This window comes from Cetorhinus maximus, chromosome 15 (genome assembly GCF_964194155.1).
Source record: "Cetorhinus maximus chromosome 15, sCetMax3.hap1.1, whole genome shotgun sequence".
In the NCBI taxonomy this organism is placed as follows: domain Eukaryota; kingdom Metazoa; phylum Chordata; class Chondrichthyes; order Lamniformes; family Cetorhinidae; genus Cetorhinus; species Cetorhinus maximus.
Window position 1 is genome coordinate 44,002,273 of NC_135893.1, and position 16,439 is coordinate 44,018,711.

At 46.9% G+C, this 16,439-nt stretch overlaps 1 protein-coding gene across 1 annotated transcript in view; it reads left to right on the plus strand.

Annotated features, from left to right (window-relative positions):
• The window catches only part of LOC144690626 (ectonucleotide pyrophosphatase/phosphodiesterase family member 7-like), a 50,408-nt gene that overhangs the window by 17,427 nt on the left and 16,542 nt on the right, over nt 1-16,439 (plus strand). Inside the window, 2 exon segments of the mRNA XM_078558312.1 lie at nt 14,538-14,621; nt 14,624-14,682. Coding sequence (XP_078414438.1) covers nt 14,538-14,621; nt 14,624-14,682 — 143 coding nt within the window.

The window sequence follows — 16,439 nt, forward strand, 5'->3', positions numbered from 1 at the left end:
TGTGTCAGTGTCCAGGAGTGTTAAGGTATGACTGTCCCCCCGTGGACCTCAAGGACACTAGAGTCTGAGTGCTAACTATCAATGACGCCAGAGCTGGCCAAGGGGCTGAGCCCTGGCTACTTGGGCTGAGTGCCTTGTAGCTCGAGGATGTGCCCTGCAAGGTGTTCCTCAGCTGGGGTTGGCCAGGCTGCAATGGCGCCGCAGGTAGAGAGTGGATTAATCAATGCTCCTCTGTCCTTTCAGGAGAAGACAAGCCATAACCAGGCAGAGAGGGCATGTACGGGCGGAGGACCGCCCAACCTGCTGCTGCTCTCCTGGTTCGAGCAAGACGACCTCGAGCTGGAGAGCCGGCACGATCCCCGTGCAACCGGGCGCGGAGAGGCGGGTGCCAGACGAGGATAAGAGCACAGTGCACAGAAGTGAGAGTTTCGGACTGTGCAACCATTCTAGTGTAGTCTCTTCATCGATGGGAGCCTCGAACCTGGAGTCCCCATTGATCATTGAAAGACAATGGCACCATGATGCAGATCTCCATTGTCTCCATTCAAGGGAAGGGTAAAACACCAAGGAGTATGACTAATGGGAAACAAAGCAGCAGGTTAGCGTGTGGGGGGGTGGATTCAACTTCATGGAAAATTATGAAAAAACTGAAAAGAAAGGAGAGCCCAGGAGAGGCTATTAAAATTTCCAGAACACAAAATAGGACAGAGTGTTTGGAAAGGGCTAGGAATCTAATTTCAAGCACATCAAATAAAGGGACAACGATGAGAAAGGGGATGGGATATACAGGACTGAAGGTGTTGTATCTGAATGCACGCAGTATACGAAATAAGGTAAATGAGTTTGTGGCGCAGATTGAAATTGGCAGGTATGATGTGGTGGGCATCACGGAGACATATCTGCAAGGGGATCAAGACTGGGAGCTAAATATCCAAGGATATACATCCTATCGAAAAGATAGGCAGGTTGGCAGAGGGGGTGGGGTTGCTTTGTTAGTAAGAAATGAAATTAAATCGATAGCAAGAAACGACGTAGGGTCAGATGATGTAGAATCTGCGTGGGTAGAGTTGAGGAATCGCAAAGGTAAAAAAACCATAATGGGAGTTATGTACAGGCCTCCGAACAGTAGTCAGGATATGGGGCACAAGATATACCAGGAGACAGAAAAGGCGTGTAAGAAAGGCAAGGTTACAGTGATCATGGGGGATTTCAATATGCAGGTAGACTGAGAAAATCAGGTCGGTAGTGGATCCCAAGAAAAGGAATTTGTGGAATGTCTACGAGATGGCTTTTTGGAGCAGCTTATGGTGGAGCCCACTAGGGAACAGGCAATTCTAGATTTAGTGATGTGTAATGAGGCAGATTTGATAAGGGAGCTTAAGGTGAAGGAACCCTTAGGAGGAAGTGACCATAATATGATAGAATTTACCCTGCAATTTGAGAGGAAAAAGCTGGAATCAGATGTAACGGTATTACAGTTGAATAAAGGCAACTACAGAGGCATGAGGGAGGAGCTGGCCAGAACTGACTGGGAGATGAGCCTAGCAGGAAAGACAGTGGAACAGCAATGGCAGGAGTTTCTGGGAGTAATTTGGGAGACACAGCAAAAATTCATCCCTAGGAAGAAGAAGCATACTAAAGGGAGGACGAGGCAACCATGGCCGACAAGGGAAGTCAGGGACAGCATAAAAGCTAAAGAGAAAGCATACAATGCGGCGAAGAGCAGTGGATTGGGAAGCCTACAAAGACCAACAGGGGACAACTAAAAAAGAAATAAGGAGGGAGAAGATTAAATATGAGGGTAAACTAGCCAGTAATATAAAAGAAGATTGCAAGAGTTTTTTAGATATATAAAAGGTAAGAGAGAGGCAAAAGTGGACATTGGGCCACTGGAAAATGATGCTGGAGAAGTAGTAGTGGGGAACAAAGAAATGGCGGAGGAACTGAATAGGTACTTTGCGTCAGTCTTCACGGTGGAAGACACGAGTAACATCCCCAAAGTTCAAGAGAGTCAGGGGGCAGAAGTGAGTATGGTGGCCATTACCAAGGAGGAGGTGCTCGGAAAACTGAAAGGTCTGAAGGTGGATAAATCACCTGGACCAGATGGATTACACCCCAAAGTTCTGAGGGAGATAACTGAAGAGGTAGTGGAGGAGTTAGTCGTGATCTTTCAGGAATCACTGGAGTCAGGGATGGTCCCAGAGGACTGGAACATCGCTAATGTAACCCCCCTACTTAAGAAGAGAGTGAGGCAAAAGATGGGAAATTACAGGCTGATTAGCCTGACCTCGGTTGTTGGCAAGATTTTGGAGTCCATTATTAAGGATGAGATTTCAGAATACTTGGAAGTGCATGGTAAAATAGGGCAAATTCAGCATGGTTTCATCAAGGGGAGGTCATGCCTGACAAATTTGTTAGAATTCTTTGAGGAGGTAACGAGTAGGTTAGACAAAGGAGAGCCAATGGATGTTATCTATTTGGACTTCCAGAAGGTCTTTGACAAGGTGCCGCACAGGAGGTTGCTCAGTAAGATAAGACCCCATGGTGTTAGAGGCAAGGTACTAGCATGGATAGAAGATTGGCTGTCTGGCAGGAGGCAGAGAGTGGGGATAAGGGGGTCCTTCTCAGGATGGCGGCCGGTGACTAGTGGAGTTCCGCAGGGGTCAGTGTTGGGACCACAACTTTTCACTTTATACATTAATGATCTAGATGAAGGAACTGAGGGCATTCTGGCTAAGTTATAGGATGATACAAAGATAGGTGGAGGGACAGGTAGTATTGAGGAGGCAGGGAGGCTGCAGAAGGATTTGGACAGGTTAGGAGAATGGGCAAAGAAGTGGCAGATGGAATACAACGTGAGGAAGTGTGAGATCATGCACTTTGGTAGGAAGAATAGAGGCATAGATTATTTTCTAAATGGAGAGAGAATTCAGAAATCTGGAATGCAAAGGGACTTGGGAGTCCTAGTCCAGGATTCTCTTAAGGTTAACTTGCAGGTTGAGTCGGTAGTAAGGAAGGCAAATGCAATGTTGGCATTTATTTCGAGAATATAAAAGCAGGGATGTGCTGCTGAGGCTTTATAAGGCTCTGGTCAGACCACATTCAGAATATTGTGAGCAATTTTGGGCCCCGTATCTCAGGAAGGATGTGCTGGCCCTGGAGAGGGTCCAGAGGAGGTTCACGAGAATGATCCAAGGAATGAAAGGCTTAACATATGAGGAATGTTTGAGGACTCTGGGTCTATATTCGATGGAGTTTAGAAGGATGAGGGGGTTTCTGATTGAAACTTACAGAATACTGAAAGGCTTGGATAGAGTGGACGTGGGGAAGATGTTTCCATTAGTAGGAGAGACTAGGACCCGAGGGCACAGCCTCAGAGTAAAGGGAAGACCTTTTAGAACAGAGATGAGGAGAAACTTCTTTAGCCAGAGAGTGGTGAATCTATGGAATTCATTGGCACAGAAGGCTGTGGAGGCCAGGTCATTGAGTGCATTTAAGACCGAGATAGATAGGTTCTTGATTGGTAAGGGGATCAAAAGTTACGGGGAGAAGGCGGGAGAATGGGGTTGAGAAGCGTATTAGCCATGATTGAATGGCGGAGCAGATTCGATGGGCCGAATGGCCTAATTTCTGCTCCTATGTCTTATGGTCTCACCAGGGTGCCTGGCATGCACAGTGACAGTGTGGTGACTTTAACTAATGACATGCCCTTAGATTCGCCAGCACGCACTCGCTCTGTTGACCCCGAAGGACCACCCCTGACACGGGAGGACCACTGGGCTTCAGTTGCACCTGAGTCACACCCACTCTCTGAGCCAGGCACCAGCGCAGATACCAGCACCTCGGTGGGCATTATATCAGCAGCTAGTATCTCGATGCACATTGGTGAGGGGACTTCACACTTGCTTAAGGTGCAGGTGGAGGCAGAGAGTGCCCAGGGCACTGGCAGTCGGAGGACTGCTGGAGACCAGGATGATGCTCAGTCGATGGCTGATGATGGGTCTCTGGAGTCGTCCATTAGGCGGCAGATGCTGAATGTCCAGCGGGATGTGCGGGAGGATCTGGCGGAGATCCATGAGGGTTTGCATGCCATGGTCTCTGTTGTGGAGAAAAACAAAGGCACCCGACTGCCCCACTGGCGCCTTGATGGCCACATATGTGCAGTCGATGGCACCCTGGATGCGGGGGAATCCAGCAATCACTGCAAAGCCTCTGGCTGGCTTCATCTGTACAGTAAAGGATAAAGTTCAGTACCCGCCTGAACAGAGTTTCTGTCACCAGTTTGACGCAACTGTGGACAGCTGATTGGGAGACTCCACACACATTCCCCACTGACCCCTGGAAAGAGCCGGAGGCATAGAAGTTGAGGGCCACTGTGGCCTTCAGAGCCACTGGCATGGGGTGTCCACCCACACAGTCAGAGCTGATTTCAGGCTTAATCATCTGAGGCAAATGGAGGTCACTGTCTCCCTTGAGAGGCGGAGTCTCCTTCAGCATTGCATCTCAGACATATTGAGGTAGCTACATCGCTGCCTGTAAACCCTGGCAGCAGGATAGTGGCAGCTTCTGCAGCCCCTTCTGCCTTGGACTACCTGCTGGCCCTGCATCCCTTGTGCCTGCACCTCTAGTCCCACAGGTCACTCCTCTGGAAGCTGCATAGGGACACCTGGCCTCCTGTCCTTTTTTTCCTTTTCTTACACCTCAGAGGAGGTTCCTCCAGCAGATACCACAATCCCCATTACCAGGGTAAGGGAAGGCTGTCTGATATCTGGAAGGTTCCACACGGGCTGAATCCTCCAGGGGCCTGGCAGATACCAAAGACTCCTGAAATGAAGCCTGGCAATGCTAAGAATGAAGCCCCGAACAGAAATGAAGCTGCCAAGTACCAATAAGCAACCAGCAGCAAACTTTCTCCAAAACTCCTCACTACTGACACTGGCAATGCTGCTGACCCTTTTTATCCCGCCCGTGGATGAGGTTTTTGAAATTGTCGGCTGGCCGCCTGCCCGTTTTGCTCGTGTGACGAGCGCAAAATCGCACAGGCAACAAAAAATCAGTGTCAATTGACTTTTTAATGGCCTTAAGTGGCCTTTTAATTAATGGCGGGTGTGGCTCCAGCACCTGCTCATGCTTGCCGACCAAAATATCGCTCAAGTGCACGATGACGTCAGGATGCTCACCCGACATCATCGCGCGCTATTTTGCACCCAATCAGGTCGGACACGCACCAGCCCGTGGGATTTAAAATTCTGCCCGAGTGTCCCAGTGTCCAGGGTTTTCCCCAAGTGTCCCGGTGTCCCTTTTTTTCCCTAAGTGTCTTGCACAGCCTGGGATTTCCCCCAAATTTTCCAGTGTCTGGGTTTTTCCCCGTGTCCCAGTATCCAGGCTTTTCCCTAAGAAAAGGATTTTTCAGTCGGTGTGCGATGACGCGTGATGACATCGGGCGTACGTCCCAGTGTCATCACGCTGTCTCGCAATGTTTCATTCGGCGGGCGCGTACTGAAGTTGGCTGTGTGCCCGTCGAAAACTGATAGGCCTATTAGGAGCATTAATGAATTAATTAGTGTCATTATTAACACTGCCTGTCCAACCTTAAGGTTGGCGGGCAGGCAAAAAGGCCAAGTGGCCTTTACGGTTTTTAGGAGACCTCATCCACGGGCAGGATGAGGTTTCCTAAAGCTATTACTACTTAAATAAAAATTTTATATGAAAAATAAAAGCATGTCCCACCTCATGTGATACAGTCACATGAGGGGACATGTCTCATTAAATTTTTAATTTCTGTAAATATGTTTTTACAAACCACTTCAATCTCCCTGAGGCAGCTCCGTGCCTCAGGGAGATTGAAGCGCCCTTTCATGTGCATGTGCCCGCCTGAGTAAAATGCCGGTGCGGAGCCAATCACGGGCGGAGGGTGGGTCCATGACCACCCCTGCCCGCTACCACCGAGCATGCCCAACGCAGGAAAAATTCAGGCCTTAGTGTCCCACACAGTCTGGGATTTTCCCCAAGTTTCCCAGTGTCCAGATTCTTCCCCATGTCCTGATGTCCAGACTTTTCCCTAAGTGTCCTGTGCAGTCTGGGATTTTCCCCAAGTTTTCCGCTTTCTGGATTTTCCCTAAATGTCCTGGTGTCCCATTTTTTTCCCTACCTGTCGTGCACAGTTTTCCCCTAAGTATCTCGGTGTCTGTGTTTTTCCCTCGGTGTGCCGGTGTCCGGGTTTTTCCCCCGGTGTCCGGGTTTTTCCCCCGGTGTCCGGGTTTTTCCCCCGGTGTCCGGGTTTTTCCCCAAGTGTCCTGGTTTTTCCCCAAGTGTCCTGGTGTTCGGGTTTTTCCTAAGAGCAGGATTTTTTGCTCCACGTGCAGGGACGCTCCCGACAAGCTCGGGCACGCAATGACGTCAGGCAAGTGTCCCGATGTCATTGTGCTCTCACACCATATTTTGGTCAGCGGGAACACGCGAGCGTTGGCAGCCACCCGCCAACAATTAAGAGGCCTATTAAGGCCATTAAAGTAGCAATTGATGGTAATTTTTCGTTGCCCGTCCAACGTTATGGTTGGAGGGCGACAAATCAGCCAGATGGCCTTTGCATTCTTGAGGAAACCTCATCCAAGGGTGGGATAAGGTTACGGTGATTAATTTTAAAAAGCGTCTGGGCAGAATTTTTATCATCAATATCTTTAGGTGAGTGAATCTTATGGGTGGAGACTTTCCTCGGAATTTCATAATGTTTATTTTTGGATTTAAAATTCTTCAGCTCCCTGTCTTTAGGGAGCTTTCATTCCGTGCATCCCCATGCCTGCGTTCTCTTCAGCGCCTGCCCTCTCCCTACCCCCACGCCGGCAGCGCTGAGTCTTTCAGCACTGACTGGCTGTTAATTAGCCTGCAAGAGTGAAATCGCGGTCAGGGGCTGATCGCAGGTGGCACCCGTTTCCCAGCCACTCTCGGGCCCGCCCACCGTGCCCGCCCAACTACCCGAAAATCCTGCCCTCTGTGTCCGGGTTTTTCCTCAAGTATCCCGCACAATTCGGGTTTTTCCCTACATCTCCTGGGGTCCGAGTTTTCCCCAAGTGTCCCAGTGTCCTGTCTTTCAGCTGCACTGTGGCTCCTCCTCTTGCGTTCCACCTAAGAATCGATGGATGGTGACACAAGATTGACAACAGTGTCCACCAACCAGAAGTCACACTTGTAGAGGTAGCGCCTCCCCCCTTCCCACCGCCACCCACCCCCTCCTCCCCACCCCACCCCCAATCTTTCCATCTTTCCGTTGAAGAAGCACTGACCCAAAAATAAAACCAGTTTCAATCAAAGAGCAACCGGGACAGAGAATTAAAATTGTGAGTCTAGAGATGAGGTCGAGACAACTTGAGAGGGTAAAATTCATTCCTTAATTGTAAATAATCTGGAAATAACTTCATTTTTTCAATTGGATATTTGACTAGAGCTGATTTCATTCTAAATTGTGGCCCTGGTCTTAACCGCTAATCATAGGCCTCATAATTCGAATATAATTCTAATTTGTATAAAACACCAATATTACTCAGCAACACTGCTCAGAATCTGAACTTTCAACCCCTTCTTGACATGACACCATTTAATAAATGAAAAGTTGCGAGCAGTCAGGAGTGTAATTCTGCACTGTCACTCATCTGCTCTCTCCCAAAACACAAATCGCTCTTGGGCCATTCGCACTTGTCCCTTCAAACTTTGTGCTATTTCTGTAAAACAAGTTGGTGAATGAGCTGCCTGTCTATACTGTTTAACATTCGAGCTCTGCTCTCCAGGATGCTCCTAGTGCTCTTGTAGTGTAGGGATTAACACATCCATCCCAAAGTTATCTGTTTGAAGGCCAGCAAAAATATTGTCAAAACCCTTTGATTTCATGTTTGGAAAAATTGAATAAAGCGCATGTGTCGACAAATGTGAGCAAATGGTAATATATCGCAGTCTTGCTATATTTGCTTTTTCGCCTGTACACTGAAGCTGTACACAGTGTCCTTCACTTGCTCCCATTTCCAGCCCTAATAGTGCTGACAGTCATTCTCAAAGCTGCACATTCCAGCAGATTTCTGCTGAATTTGTGAAAGATTATGAAAGGATCCTGAAGTGCTACCTCGGTTAATAACAGCAAATGTAAGAAAGCAAAATACTGCAGATACTGGAGACCTGAAATAAAAACAGAAAGTGCTGGAAAACCTCAAGCGGGTCTGGCAGCATCTGTGGAGAGAGAAACAGAGTTAATGTTTCGAGTTCATTATGACTTCATGTTGAAGTTCTGAAGAAGAGTCATATTGGACTCAAAACGTTAACTCTATTTCTCTCTCCACAGATGCTGCCAGACCTGACAAGCAGCAGCATATTGCTCCATACTCTCCAGCCACGATTACAGCTTTAAAAAGTTGGTTATTGCCCATCCCTGGGGTGCAAGATACTATAACCCAGGCAAAACCTACCAATTCACCAAGCACAGGCTCAGGAAGACACGGGCAGATTGTACCCCCATCACTGAATCTCCGAACAGCATTTACGGAAAATCCAAGTTCATGAGTCACAAATAAAAGTGACACCAACATTCTAAATCTTTTCACAGCAAAATTCCTTCATTCTATTTAAATGTTGACTGTTATGAATCTGAAAATGAGCACCATGGGATTTGTCAGGAAGCAAACATTTGAAGGGGGCCTTAGAGAACTCTGACTGGGAAAATGTCAATTGGCACCATAGTGTTCCAGCAGTTATTCACAGTCTGTACAAAGGATATCTTCCAGGCTGAGCCTTTCACAGCCCAATGTCGCCAGGCACTGGAAGGGCAATTGACTCAGTCTGGAAAGTATCATCTATGTAGATTGCAAATAACTGCTGGAACACTATATCTTCTACAGTAGAGTGATTTGGAGGTCAACAGATGTTGATTTGCCCAGGCTCCAGTCAACAATGTAATCTCAGCTGGCAGCAATGGAATTAGTTGTGGAGAGAAATGGTGTTTTGTAATTGCTATCTTAAGTTTTGGGTGTCTTAATAGGGTAGCCAACTCTGGCTGGACATATTCATGACTTTGCACCTTCACCTGCCCTTCCCCCAGACTTCTGTCATTGGTTGCCCAACATGTGTATCATCATGGAGCCCATCCTTCCCAAGCCTTTTCAATATGACCTAGCTTTGAAAACCTAGTCACATGTTTTGGGGGTGGCAATTCCCATCAGCCCTGGTGCATGGCAGTCACATGGAGGAATTGTTTGAAAAAAAAGTTAGTAAAATCTTTTCCAGCGCTCACCAGCCCAGAGAGACACCAGAATCGATGAGATAGAGGGGGAGTTGACTCTCCGAATGCGAACAGCGGGCTACTCCCAGTGGACCGCAGGGTTTTAGTCTGCCGGGTCCTGCCCTGTGCTCCTGCGTTGATGGGTGAAACTGTGGAGGATGCCTCCCTTGCACCCCACCCCACCCCCATCTCCTTCTGCCACACACTGGGTCCTGGGAATATATGAAACACAGTCAGTCCTGCAGTGTGCTGGGCAGCTGTCTGAAATAGAGCCAGACTCTGCTGCCCATGCAGAGCTGGGGGAAGGGGAGTGCGGGTTTGGGTAATGTTTGGAGGCCGCCGGCTGCACCTGATTTCAGAAAAGAGGAGAGTTTGATCTCCAAACTTTAACTGTTTCTTATTTGAGGATTTTTTTTAGCACTCTCTGATCTTTAATTTCACCCAATATCCATGGAAACAGGGTGGTTGCTGTATCACCAAAAACACATTACACTTTTAAGGCAGAGTGAGATTTGGGTCCCCATCTCTTTAACATTCAAAATGCATAGTTGTTTATTTGTCATCTGTTGATGTGGTTGTTCATGGCAACTAAAATCAGTGTTCTTATTATGGTGCTGATCCACTTTTTGAATCTAATTTGAGATATTCCAACTTGTGCCTACTTTGCTCCATCATCGACTTTTTTGATTTCTCCCCTCTCTGCTTTTAAGCACGGTTAGTATAAGTCTCTTGGCCTGCTAAAAGAAGTTAGAATTTGAAAATATGTCTCCTGCAAAAATATCAAGTGAATGCGCCAGTGTCCATATAATAAAGTTTAATTTGCAACAATTAAAGTTGCAATACCTATACTTATCTGCATACATCCTTGCAGCTCTGAACTGATTAAAGGTAAATTTGAAATTTTAGGATTAGCTAGCGTAAACAAAATGGAAAATCTTTTTCACCCAGACTGTGGTTGGAGTCTGGAACAAAGGGCAGAATCTTTGGGTCGGCGAGTGGGGGCGGGCCCCGCTCGCCGACATGTAAAATGACATGTGGTGACATCAGGCATGCGTCCCAACGTCACCGCATGTCATTTAGATATTCAGTTCAGCGAGCGCACACCGGAGTCGGCTGCGCGCCCACCGAACTGTCAAAGGCCTATTAAGGCCATTTAGATATCAATTAAAATACTGAACTGAGCTGCCTGTCCAACCTTAAGGTTGGCGGCAGGCGAAGAGCCCAAGCGGCCTTCGCATTTTTCATGAAACCTCATCCACAGGCGGGATGAGGTTTCATGAAGGTTTTCAAAGTTTAATAACATTTTTTAATAAAATTCATTGACATATCCCAGCTCATGTGACACTGTCACATGAGGGGACGTGTCTTAAAAAATTTTTTTGTCTTTATTAAAATTTTTAAAAATCAAACAGATCTCCCTGAGGCAGCTCTGTGCCTTGGGGAGATTTCTACGATCCTTTGCGCGCACGAGTGAAAGAGCGAGAGCCCTGAGTCAGCCTACTCCCCAAGCCCACACAGGGAGTGCACGGCGCTTCCGGGTGCGCGTCATGCTGGGCCTGCCCATGTAAAATGGCGGCGCCCAGCTGATCATGGGCGGCGATCGGCTGCACGCCCGCCCACACCCCCTCCTGCTCCACCCCTCCGACAGGGAGAAAATTCTCCCCAAACTTCCTGAAGGGGTGGTGGAGGCAGGTTCTTTTGAGGCATTCGAAAGGCAACTGGATTGCTGTCTGAAAAGAATGTGCAGGGTTACGGGGATAAGGTAGGGGAGTGGGACTAGGTGGAATGCTCTTCCAGGGAGCCAGTGCAGATTCAATGGGCCGAATGGCCTCCGCTGTAAAGATACTGTGGTCATTATACTGGAGTTTGTTTTCTGTTAAACTTTTGTACTAAGAAACTAAAATCATATTGTAGTGCATAATGGGGTGCTGTAAATAATTATGATATTTTTCATCCTTTTATAAATTTTTTATCCTTTTTCCCCAACTCCACCACCCAAACAGGGCCATCTGTCCCTTATATTTATGCTGTGCTTTCACAGAGTGATGACCCTTGTTCTGCTATTAAAACATTCTGCTGCCTTATCTTTATGCCACTATCAGCACCTTTTTTAGTCTTTAACGCTACCATTAACATTCCCTTTGTCCAGTGTCTCTGACATCTTTGTCAATTCCTCCTCAGTTCCCAACTATCCATGACCTTCTATTCTGCTCCACCGCCTCTTAAACAGTATAAAATCCATCACATTTCTACTTCTCTTTAGCTCGGAAGAAGAGTTATACAGACTCAAAACATTAACTCTGGCCCATAACTTCCACGCTCCCCAGCGTCGGATTTTGGGGGGTAACCCAAAGACCCGCTGGGGAATGCCTCTGGGAAGTTCCCAGGTAAGGGTTTGCACTGCAATTGCCAAGAAGTGCACACTTCCTCTGGACAATTGCGCTGTGCTGGGAACCACCCGAAAATGCGACTTAAATCGCAAACTTTGGATGGTTCCGCCAGGGTTATACCAATAGTCACCCAGGAAAAGTTAGAAGAATTAAAACCTCTTCTAACTTCTGAGTGACTATGGTAAAGACCCAGACCGACCCCATGGGACTCCCCCACGCCCCCACACTTCCCACTCCACATCCCCGCCCCCTCACCCACGGGACTCATCCCATCACCCCTCGACAAACCTGCCTCCTCCACCCACAACCTCACCCACCCTGCCCTTGGAACCCCTCCCATGACCTCCGACAACCCCACCTCCCCCATGCCGACCTCAATCCCCACCCCCAACCTTGCACCACCCCGACCTCCGAACATCCCTACCCTCCCCCCGACCTCAGACCCCCACCGACCTTGGTCCACCCGTCTCTGACCTCTGGACCCCCCACGACCTCCCCCACCCCATCTCTGAACACCCCCATCCTCCCCCAGTCTTCGGACATGCCAACTTCCTGACGCACCCCCTCAACCCCCAACCTCACATCTCCGGGCACCCCCCCCCAGACCCCTCCCGTTCCAGACCCCTCCGCCCCAGACCCCTCCCCCCCACCTGACCTCAGACAGCTCCCCACAGAGCTCTGACCCCCTGGCCTCCAGACACCTCCAACCTCCAGATCCTATCCACTTACCTTAGACACTTACCTTTCCCTGGTTTGTCAGTTTCCCTGGTTTGTCAGTTTCCCTGGCTCTTTAAACTTATCTGCTTCACGGCAGCAAGTGCTGTAAAAAAAGGGGGCGTGGCCTCCTTGAATCTACTGGATCTAGATTTCTCTGGGGCCTGCGAGGATTCTTTCGATGCAGGTCCCAAGCAGCTCCAGCGAACAAAAGTAGCAACGCAATTTTCAGGACCAGGTAAGTAAGCTTTTATTTCTTTTCATTTCTGCGAGCCAGCACTTTCCGATGCTCGTCAGAGGTTACTGCTCTCCACAGATGCTGCCAGACCTGCTGAGTTTTTCCAGCATTTTCTGTTTTTATTTCAGATTTCCAGAATCCACAGTATTTAACTTTTACTATTATGCCATTATAATAACTTGTTTAAAAATGATGTAAATCATTTTATGAATAATTTTCAATGTGTCCCAGTTTTGACTTTTGAAAATCCAGTCACCCTACTGTAACGAACTCCAATACTTAGCTTCAGTTTAAACTGAAGTTGCAGTTCAGGATCTACAGTTCCTGTCAGGCTTCGGGATTTCTACACATGTGCCAGCCGGGAAAAGGTTGCACATGCGCAGTTTGCCCATTTTCACATCTTTAGGCCAGGAACCAGCTTTGTGCTCAATCGCAGAAGAAAAGGATGTTAAACAATGCAAAACTGGAGTCAGGTGACTTGAACAGGAGCACCATTCAAGAGAAAGTGTCCCAGGAAGCAGGACTCAAGGAGGGGGACAGGGAGAAGATCCCAAATCAGAGAGTGGGTCAGAAAGACATCCCAGAAGAAAGTGGCAGGTGAGGGACAAGGGCAGAGATCAGAAACAGATCCTTTTCAGTAAAGTTGAGAGAAATGAGCAGAGAAAAAGGCCCCAAGTTAAAGAAAGAGCTGCGAAGAGCAGACTTCAATTGAAGTGGGCTTGAGAGAAGCCCTGAAGATCCAAGAAGGCAGCCAAAGGTTGGTGACTCCGTGCTGCAGGCCTCATGGGCAAAGGTAACCCTTTTGGAACAGTGGTGTTCTGCATGGCACGGTCAAAGACCTGAAAGTGTGCTTGGAAGGTGAAGCTTGAGTGTACTCGAAGATCCAGGGGAAAGGAGTCTTAGAATGTGAGATTGAAACCCTGGAGGTAGATCCTTGTTGAAGCCATTTGAGTGGGAGTGACATTTGGAGGGAATTCCAAGGTGTGTTCCTCAAACATGGATATTGGTAACCCTCATGAGAAAGGCAGAGTTTCAGTGAGACTGGTTGGCTCACGGTGTGATAAGCATCTGGGTGGGTTGTTGAGAAATCCATAGACTCTGCTTTGGTCGCATCTGTCATTTACTTTGGAGTGTGATGTGTCTGACCACAATTCGCCAGTTGGTTCACATGTACTGCATACTTACCCTGAATATTAGAGTATAAGATAAATATGGTAAATCATTTTGCCTTTCCTAATTTGTATGTGTTTATAAAGATATAGCTGGGATGAGGAATAGTGAATATTTGAATCATTTTCTTGTGTTTGTATTGAGGTCTTTCCAATCTTTTGTCTGACATAATATAGTTCATTTCTCTTGCTTAATAAATGTTTTATTCTTTGTGTTAAAAGTTCAACTGCAGACTCTTGTGAATTTGTTCTGTTACTTACTTCCATAGTTTCTTAAAAATAAAAGTTAGGATCTATCAAGCCAGGTTTCACTCTGGGATCTGACTTGCCCAGTAGTAACATCAACCGGGATCGTAACACTATATTTATAACTCTTCTGCTACTCTGCTGCCAGAATGTCAGCTCTGTGCTTCCTTACCTCCAGGTTCTACAATTCTTCCCTGGCCTCTATGAAATGCGGAGAACATAGTGACTGACTGTTTCTGACTCCCTGGCACTGCTTTTACCTGTTGGTCTCTCACTCAGTTTCCCCTCAGGCCTGTGTTCTTTCCCAACACATTTCTATAAAATATAAGAACAGGGAGAAGGGCAGGATAAAATGTACAAATTTGAACAAGACTCAGTTTACAAATATGAACAATATACACGGTATTTGAATAGTTCATGGTCTGCTTATAAGGTATTTAGCTGGTTGAACTTGTACCTTGTTGGTGTTTGTTATTCTTTGTTCAGCAGTTTGAAGCTACATTCTTCCTTTTTCATAGGACGATGGATTCAAGATCATGGAGTTGTCCACAACTTGTATTTCAATACTTCGACCCTACTTAAACTACCACACAAACTCACATACACGAATTAGAATGGTGGGATAATGGAGTACTTCCTCTCTGGATTACAGCTCAAAACCAGGTCTGTTTAGACTCTGAAGGCACACTAATGTAGGTTTTCCTGTGTGCTTTATTTTATAGGTGCCTCATGGTTGACCTTAATTGGAAAGTTTAGATGCCTATTGTCAAGTTCATGTTTTCAGAAAATCACAGAACTGTTGCTGCACAGAAAGAGACCATTTGACCCATTATGTCTATGCCAGCTCTCTGAAGGAGCAATTTACTTAATCCCATCCCCTCCCACCCCCAGTAATCCTGCACATATTTTTCCTTTTCAGATAATAATCTAATGCCCTCTTGAATGCCTCTATTGAACCTTCCTCTACCATCCTTTCAGGCAGTGCTTTCCAGATTCCACACTCGCTGCTGAACAAATTTCTCCTCATGTCTCCATTGCTTCTTTTGCCAATTACCTGAAATCTGTACCCTCACATTCCTGATCCTTCCACCAGTGGGAACATTTTTTCCCTATCAATTCTGTCCAGGCCCCTCATGATTTTCAATACCTCCAACAAATCTCCTCTCAGCCTTCTCTTCTCCAACGAAACAGTCCCAACTTCTCCAATCTATCAACATAACTGAAATTCCTCATCCCTGGAACTATTCTCATGAGGCTGGGGAGAGGGAGGTACAAGGAAATTCAGATTGTGGCATTGGGGTGGATCCCCAATGCTATCCTGCCCTCAAGTGGGAGTTTCCAGTCTTGGGCTACCACAGCAACCCACAGCCAATTAGGCCAAATAAGACCTCATATTTTCCAAATATGTCAGCATTTTCCTAGAATTGGACTGTCCCTCTTGCTGAGTCAGAGCCCAACAACTACTTGGAGGCGGCCTCCTGGCATCAGATTGAGAATCCATCAGAGCTATCTCTCAGTGCCACAGTGAAGGAGACACAAAGGTGAAAGGGCCACAGCTGCAGCCACAATCGGATTGGTGATGGGTTCCCTCTCCACACCGATGGCCCGCAGATATTGGTCCTTTATTTAAAATTCTCTACAGGCACCCAAGAGCACCTCCATTTTGAGGCACTGCTGTTTCTGCCTCATCATTGCAGCTGCCAGCCATACGGTGATGTGAGCCTTCTGATTGGGCTTCTTGTGTCACTGTTCCATCCTTAATTGGGGAGCAAATGTAGTGGTGGCATCTTAATTGGCTGCTTCCCATAAGGTCACCGAGGGTGGGGGACACAAGCAGGGTCAGGACTCAAAAATGATCCTGACTTTGGGTTCTCAATGCCTATGGGAAAATTCAGCTTATTAACTCTGAGTATTGCTGAAAAAAAGAGACTTGCTTTCATCTTGCACTCATCAGAACAGTTCACAAGAATACCAATGGTAAAGGGAACAACAATTTACACTGCCTGAGAAGATGCACTATAAATTATTGTTCCCTTTAATGTTGGTAATTTCTTGTGATCTATCCTTATGAGTGCGTGAAAAACTTCAATAGCAAGTCTCTTTTTTTCAGCAATATTCAAGTTCTGTACTACCAATTGACTACTTATTAACTCTGTTTCCCTTTCCACAGATGTACACTTTTTCCAACATTTTTATTTCAGATTTCCAGTATCTACTGTATTTTGCAGTTCTAAGAGGTATCAGGCCTCATTCTCTCTAATGTCCTTAGTTAATTCACATATTTTCTCAGTATGCTGGAGGTACAGCTGGTTTCCCAAACTTCTACAGATTCCACTGAAATGCTTTCATAGGTTTGGGGCCATTACCCCACAGTAGAATAATAAATAGCATTAGCTACTGACCATCTCCAACAAGACGAA